We start from the raw sequence: 8,053 nt of genomic DNA on the forward strand, positions 1-8,053 counted from the left end.
GCACATTAATTTAAAAAAGGATTTTTTTTTTTAAAGAGGCAACATAAAGAAGTCTTCTTGCTCTGAACTGAGAAAGAAGCTAAAATGAATCTGAAGGGCAGTGCCAGCATGCAGCACGTGCAAGAATTCTACTTCATGTTGGCCACCTTAGATGAAAACAGATAAATCTTTCCCAAAACATTCCCTGGCTCTGATCCTGCAGCACTAAACCTACCACATGGAGAACAACAGAAATCCAAGCTGAACAATGCAGACTGATCTTAAATCAAAATCATATGGAAGAGCATTGTGGACAGCATCTGGTTGAGGAGGGTCTGTCTTCTTGGATATGGTGAACCAGGGCAGGCATAGCTGATGGGATGCTTTGTTTCTGTCTTCCCTTCTGTTTCAGTCCTGTGGGTGTTCAGGACTTGTGGTGTCAAGCTGTTGACCAGGAGCTGTGTCCACAGCTCCACAAGTCTTTGTATGAGTCTAAAAGGAGGCAGCCCAGGGCATTAATCCTGCTGTCAGTGCACACACAGGAGTGAGTCTGGTGCTGTATACAATCCTCTGCTCACCAAATAAATCTCAGTTGCTTCACACGGCCGTTTGCTGGCTCTCAGAAACCTAAGGTGGGGGTAGGGGAGAGGGCTATGAGCACATGCAGAGCAGGCAAGGCCATGTACTGCCACATCACTGTACAGTGCATCTTCAGAAAGGCCCTGATGTTCCCATCTGGCTCTGTGCTGACATATGCTCTATGAGGCATCACAAGCAGAGCCAGGTTGTCTTCTTATTTCTGCAGCCTAAAAGGAAAGAAAATGCAGCAGACAAGTGCAGCAAATATCTGGGAAATAGTGCCTGAGAGGAGTTGCAGAACAGCTACATTGGTTTCTGTAGTTCCATGCACTGCCCATCATCTTTAGCCAAAGCCTAGTGAGATCCACTGCCCTTGTGCTATATGTGACCAGGTCTTCAAGGTTTGCCTCAGAGCAGTGTGCACGAGGATCTTCAAGCAGTAAAAGGGAGATGCTTTCTTTGTTGGACATCTGAGCTCACTGCTTGCTGCAGGCTTCGTGCAGCCCACCACGTCCGCATCCTTCTGATGTCCTTGGCCAGATGAGCCTTTTACTTAAATTCATCTTTTTCCTCAACAGGCTTTTCTCTGGAAGGAATCTCTGCAGACACTTCTGATGACCTTTTTCTCATTTTTTTCTGCCCTTGCATTTTAACACCAGATACAGTTTCAATCTGAGACACAAGGAAAGCCATTCAGAAGTATTTTGTCCATTTGAAATAAGTATTGCTATTGCTGAACACAGTGATACAGAGAGCCCACAGAGCTCTGCAGTGCTTGAGAAGCTTCCCAAAGTAGTATCCTTGCAGTGACATGGTGACTCACACAAGATATTTGCTGGGAGCCAGGGGTGGCTTTTCATATTCTTTGTTTGCCTTGAAATGAATTTATCTTGCTTTAATTGGAGAACTAATACTTATTCTTTGCATATTCTTTATTTTTTGCTTGACTAAAAATTAAGTGTTGTAGAGTAATAACTATTTGCAGCTGCTCTAATAGAAGTATTTGTTAGGTTTTATGTGAATGTATTTGTTAGGATTGCATGATTGTGTGACCAGCACATCAAGCACTTCATGCTACCAGTCAATGTTGGAATGCTGTCACTGTGAGGGCTGGGCAGTTTCTCAAGAATTCCAGTGCAACCCTCAGTGTAAGCTTGGGTAGAAGGTAATTGTTATCCCACATAGAAACTTTGTTCTTAATTTTGACTGTGTCCCATAACAGTGAGAGATGCTATAAAAAAATAAATGCATCAGAAGTACTTAACAGACTGCCATTTTTGCAAGCACTGTGTTGGAGAAGGGATAGCTGGCAGCACAGATGAAGTGTGTGGAAGCATCTTCCAGTTAAGCATGATGGTAGCTAGGACAAAGATCTGCTGGTTCTTGCAGAAAGGGAAGTCTAGGGCAGATCATGAGGAAGAGTGAGAGAGTTGCAGAAAGGCTGTAATTTGCCATCTTTGAGGAGAAAAATTATAGAGATACAGAAATTGAATTAATTGTGAACTGGACTACAGAGTTCAGTTTTTCAGACTTAGCGTGCTGTTTCATGAATCAGCCTGGAGTTCTGCTAAGTTTAAGGTGTACTAGCCCATGAGTTAACAGCCAAAAAACAAGTAGAATTTGCAATGAGAGCAGATCAGGGAGTAGACAATGGTCAAGAAACTTATTAAGAGGTTCGGATTTCCTATCTGTACCTCCAGCATTAAAGAGCAAGATAGTTTGAGAGTTTGTGTAATCAGTTTGCAAAGGAAACTTGTCATCTTGTCATGGAGAACAAAATAACTTCCATCTGCCACATACTTACTCTGTTTTAAAAGTAAATGAGAGAGGTCCAGCTGAAAGCCCCGGGGAGAAATAACTTCCGAGCCTAGCAATTAAGGAGACATTTTGACACACGCACACACAAAAAAAGACAAACCTTAAGGGACATAACTGTGGCTGAAGGAGATAAGGAAAGCTCAGATTCATTCCTTCCCGCTTAAGAACAGTGAAGAGAGAGTAAATATTAAATGAGATTGATGAGGAGCCTTCCCAGCAGTCTGAGAGCATAGAATACATTTGGTACAATGTATAGCGGGGAGAGCAAGGGGAAGGTTACTTATATGGATGACACAGAAGTAGAAATACAGAAGGTTTATTATTGCTCTTCCTCAAGATGAAGCTCTGGAGAGAGAAGCTGACTCAACTAAAACCTTCCATAAGTCATGTTATACACATCTGCTGCTTTCTAGAGCCTCAGACAATGGGACAGAGTGTTTTATGCTTACCTCCTTTGTATGTAACAGACTCTCACTTTCTTTTAAGGGGTGTAGCATCATGGGCATTAGGCTGTATCACAAGCCTTCTGCTTGGGTTTCATTTTTGGACTGCTTAGCTAAAACGCAAATCACAGCAAATGTATTCTGAACTGTCAGCAGAAATTTTAAAAGCTGGTATCTGTTGTGGTTTGAATAAAGAGTTTGGGCTGTAGTCAACCATTGTTTCTGAATATTTTTCTATATAAGTAAGTTATACTGGTGTAGGCTATACCAGCATGAACCTGAATAGAATTTTGCTGCTTGAACTGCAAAAAAAGGTGGGTTTTTTTTTTCCTACATTGTACTAAGGAAAAATGATTCTTACATCTGAGGTGGCAAGTACTTTTGTATATGTGCAAATCCCATTTCTAATAATTATCATGAACTAGGGGAAAGAAACTTGCAGTAAATGAAGCCACTATTGGAAAATTCCAATAAATGTATGTTTCTAATATGAAAAATGGTATTGAAGTGAAAGTTTATAACCTCTGTATTCTACTATCAGATTTGCTTTCCTTATTATTTTCCTTATTATTTTCCTTATTATTTTCCTTATTATTTTCCTTATTATTTTCCTTATTTTTTTCCTTATTTTTTTCCTTATTTTTTTCCTTATTTTTTTCCTTATTTTTTTCCTTATTTTTTTCCTTATTTTTTTCCTTATTTTTTTCCTTATTTTTTATTCACTTAATGTATTCTTTTCATTCCAGATCAGAACATCTGTCATTTGGTCCACTCCAAATGTCTCCTTTGTCATTCCTTTGTGGGTTATAATACTAGCAATAATGCTTGGTCTGCTGGTACTAGCGGTGTTGACCCTTGCTTTATGGAAGGTATGTTGCATTATTACTATTACTGTTGTCTTAAAAAAAATACTGGAAGATACTAACAGATGAGGAAAAAAAAAGGCTGTAAGTTTGGAGGAAAAGCAACAATAGACATGTGTCTTCTTTGTTTTGGCATTTCTGACATGCGAGTGTCACTGACCTTTGTGTAGGGAACTTATTTTCAAAGTCCTCCCTTATTATTACAGTGTGGTTATAAATGGGTATACTAAAGAGTTTGGCTCTGTTTCCCAAGACCTATGAGACTCTTTTTCAGGATGTTTAGGTTCAGAAAGAAGTGACTCTAACTTTGTTCTCTCTGAATACTTCAGGAATTTCCAGTTTTTGTTAGCATCTAACAATGCTCCCAGTTTTGACAATTAATTTTTAGATTTCATTTTATATTAGTGTGTTGGTTGCTACATTCTCTTTGCAAGTTTCAAGACAAGTTTGGAACTGCTACATTACAGGGAACGAGTCTGGCTTTTTGTCATCCTTACAGTTCCTCTTTAAAGAAGAAAATAATTTTGTATGATAGGATATGGCTCTTCTGTTTTTAGCAGCCTAAAGGTGGATTAGGTGTTCAGCCAATTCTAACTATCTCAGTTCCCTTTGCAGTTCAACAACAAAGAGTCTCTAAACCATGGGAGGATGATGAGAGGTGTTAGCTCTTGGTAGTATTTTCCTTTGACCTTTTGTGAGGTCTATGTAATTAGTTTCAACCAAAAAATAACTTTTAGGCATTTAAAGTTAGTTGACAGAAATCTCATCTTCACTGATCTTTAGTCTTAGTCACAACACTGTCCTGTACACATTTTCCAACGCATACTTCATTCTTATTTTGTCATCCTAGTATTTTCTGAATGAGTGTCTTATATGTCTTACAGAAGAGAAATGGAGAGTTTCCTCATTAGAGTCAGTATCAGCATTCAACAAGCACTCACATCATCTGCAAAGATAGCTTTCATACTATTTGAATTTTTAAAGCTATACTTTGGAACTCAGTGCCTTGCACCTAAAACTTCAGGTTTTTTTTCGTAGGCAATGATGTGAATAGAGAAAAACAAGCAAACAGAAAAAACATTTCACGGTCTATCAGGCCATCATAAACTGTATCCCACCTTTCAGATCAATTGAGTGAAGTCGAGACATCCTGTGGTTGTCTTATCATGATGCCTTTGTTTCTGTTGATTGTTTTCTACAGTGCGGCTTCTTTGACAGAGCAAGACCTCCTCAAGATGACGTGGCAGACAGAGAACAGCTGACAAATAACAAGACTACTGATGCATAGAGGAAGAGAGTGACAGATCCAGTCAGAATCCTGCCTGAGACTAGAACATAGTGAGAATTAACTGAAGGTTTCCTTCCACCGATCTTCTTTTGTACCTGCAAGCGAAATGGCGTCATAATCTGATCTATGCCACGTTCTGAGAATACACCACATGATGGCCATCCTTGCCAAAGAAAGAAAGAAAATTTATACTGCCTTAAGGACATGCTTGCCATTGAACAGAATGTTTATTCTATATTTTGGTCAGTCTACATTTTAGCAGATGCTTTTGAACACATGTGGTATACTGAGGTGCTTCCAGAACAAGCCCAAAACTCCCAAGGAGAAAATGCCTGCATTGCTGTACTGTCTGGAAGATGGAACAGGATAGAGTTTCTGAACACTACTGTATCATGTAGAATACCTTTGACACCTCCCTAAGAACTTTTATGACATTATGACTCAGGGAGACAAGCAATAAATCAGTACTGTGGAAGTACTTCTGAAAAACAAAGGTAGTCTAAGAAGAATTTTATAGATGGAGCACAATTATTTATTTTTCCACCTTTTCAGAATAAGTATCTGATATATAATCATCAACTTACATTTTAAGAGAAATAAAGTCAATATACAGAAGTCGTGCACTTACTTTACATGTAAATAGAAAAGCAAACCAATTGTACGCACTGAGCACATCTTTCTTGGCTACAATGTGTTTGGCAAAACAGAGGATTTATGCAATATTTTGCAAGATAAATCATATGCTAAGCATGTATTGTATCTCAGTCCAGAGCTGAGAGTATCACACCCAGGTTACAAAATCCAAAGGCATTATAATGCAGTAGATGAGTTACCTTCTCACCCCATTGCTGGTGGTTGCCTATGCAGCTCTTAGTGATTTAAATTGCTGATTTAAATTACTACAGACATGCATCTGGGGTGATACAAAAATGACTTGGGAATTTGAAGCTAGGATGAGTTTTACTTTTTGCCATTGCCTGTTACTTGGTGAAGTGCTCTCTTAAAATGGCTACAGCTGTTGTATCGTCTGTTGAATATATGTCACAGACCCTAATATTTCATTCATCTGAAGAAATCTTTGCCTTTTGTTTTCATTTTATGGGCAAGAATCCAGCAGTGTATTTAAAGAGCTGAAGATATTTCTTCAAAGTTTATGGCAGAATTTAATGATCCCTTAAGCAAAGTCTTGTAGAGAAAGTGAGCAAGGTTTCTATTTACGCAGAAAATAGGATGCCAGCCAGCCAGGCATGAACAAAAAGAAGGAAAGATATTTTGAGATAAAGAGTAACAATGCATGGATTTGATTTGAGTGCTTCTTAGTCTGGGTTTTTTGGGGGGTGGTTTGTTTTTGTTTTTTTTTGGTTGGTTGGTCTTCCTGACTTGGGAATTCTGAAGAGGAGAGGCTTCACTCATTCTCCTCTATGAGCAAAAATAGCTTGGTTCTTATCTCATCTCTGGATCTGTGCAGATTTTTGCCTGAAAACCCAAGTCTTCCAGTGCTATCTTATGAAGAATTTGCTATCTTGTGTAAACTTCAAGAGGAGTTGTTCATTTTCTGAAACAAACAGCACATCGTCTGTTTCCTGAGCTCCTCTTCTTTCCCACCCAATAGTTAGATGGCTTCATCCATTCTTTGTGACTTTAGGGTAACTGCCCCTGTGCTTTTAAAGACTTTAGGACAGAAGTAGCCATAAGACATGGTCACTTCCGTCAGTCTGACAGATATTTAGGCTGACCTGTGAAATCTAAGCAAGGAGGAAATCAGTGTAAGGAAGCCTGAGCAGGTGTGTTCCATCTTCATGTCCAAGGGAAATTGCAGGACCTTTATGGAGCCTTCAGCTGATCGTTCCCAGCATGCCCGAAAGACTGACTGAGAGGAGGCGCAGGCGGAGGAGGCATTGCATCTCTGGTTTTTGAGGATGGGTGGGCCTGACCACATCCCAGTCCCCAGCAAGCTACCAATGGCAGCATTCCACAAAAGAGCAGAGGAGATCAGCTGGTAAATGCCACCATGAGACCAGCTCAGCCCACATGTGCACGCTTCTGTATGCCGAACATCCCAGGTAGAATCGTCCTCTTGCGAAAAGAACAGGGAGCTTGCAGCCTTTGTAAATATTGAACTGTTGCATGAAGCAGCTTCCAAAATAAGATCTTCTAGCTCCTGAAATTCGCGTCATTGGCACAGCTCTGATGAAACAGCACCATAAGGAGATACCAAACATAGGACTTTCATATGTGCAATACTTTATATTACTTATATACGTGAAGCATGTTTACACTGGCATTTGTGGTTGTTTTTTGAACTTTTGAATATACTGATTAATGATTACAATAAAGAAGAAAAAAAAAAAGAGTAGGAAAAAGAACAAACGTAGCTCCGTTTCGTATTTGTTCCAATGTGTTTTCAATTCCGCACTGCCCTGAGGATAGGGCTAGGTGACCTAATAAGTTCTTTGCAGTTGTAACATCCATGGTTCACTTTTGAGCAATTACTCTCCATTTTAATGATGGGTAAAACATGTTCAGATACTAAATTTAAACCAAAAAGAACCTCAGTAACTGCTGGGCCTGGCAGGAGTCCATTGGCTGCAGCTGTGTAATGTCACTGGAAACCAAATTAGAGGCACATGATCTGACAAACAGTTACTTTGAGCAAAACTTTGTTTTAGATTTCTACATCCTCATAGATTAAACTTCCCCCATAGAAATGTCTGGAGCCGTGTGCTGTCAAGGACTGCAGTCCTGGATCCCAGCATTTGTGGACAGTTTTGGCTGCAGATTGTAAAGAGCTCTGGAAAGGAGAGTTCTGGGTTTCAGTGCTTGCCAAGATTGTTTATCCCCCAAGGAGGTTGCATCCTAGAGGTGGATGCCAGCAGGCAGTAGACATAATCTGTCCCCTGGTATATTTGTAACGTGCAACACAATAACCTCTGCCTCATCCCCAAAGGGGTGAACTTGTGTTTCAGTGATGTCAGCTTTGTAACGAGTTCCTAGAGGCAGCTTTCTGCAAAAGTAATTGAGCCTTAGGCATCCAAGCAGACGCGGTGAGCTGCTAATTGAGAGCACAGCGATAGTTGGGAGGG

The 8,053-nt window shown here is 39.9% G+C and overlaps 1 protein-coding gene across 2 annotated transcripts in view; it reads left to right on the forward strand.

The window, feature by feature from the left end:
- ITGA8 (integrin subunit alpha 8) overlaps window positions 1-7,341 on the forward strand; it is a 95,774-nt gene extending 88,433 nt beyond the window's left edge. For both annotated transcript variants that reach the window (XM_048950888.1, XM_048950889.1), the window contains exons 29-30: window positions 3,566-3,688; window positions 4,884-7,341. In XM_048950888.1, coding sequence (XP_048806845.1) covers window positions 3,566-3,688; window positions 4,884-4,970 — 210 coding nt within the window. In that variant the 3' untranslated portion in view covers window positions 4,971-7,341. The remainder of the gene's footprint in view (window positions 1-3,565; window positions 3,689-4,883) is intronic.
- The last annotated feature ends 712 nt before the right edge of the window (window positions 7,342-8,053 follow it).

Source organism: Lagopus muta, chromosome 7, assembly GCF_023343835.1.
Source record: "Lagopus muta isolate bLagMut1 chromosome 7, bLagMut1 primary, whole genome shotgun sequence".
Lineage (NCBI taxonomy): Eukaryota > Metazoa > Chordata > Aves > Galliformes > Phasianidae > Lagopus > Lagopus muta.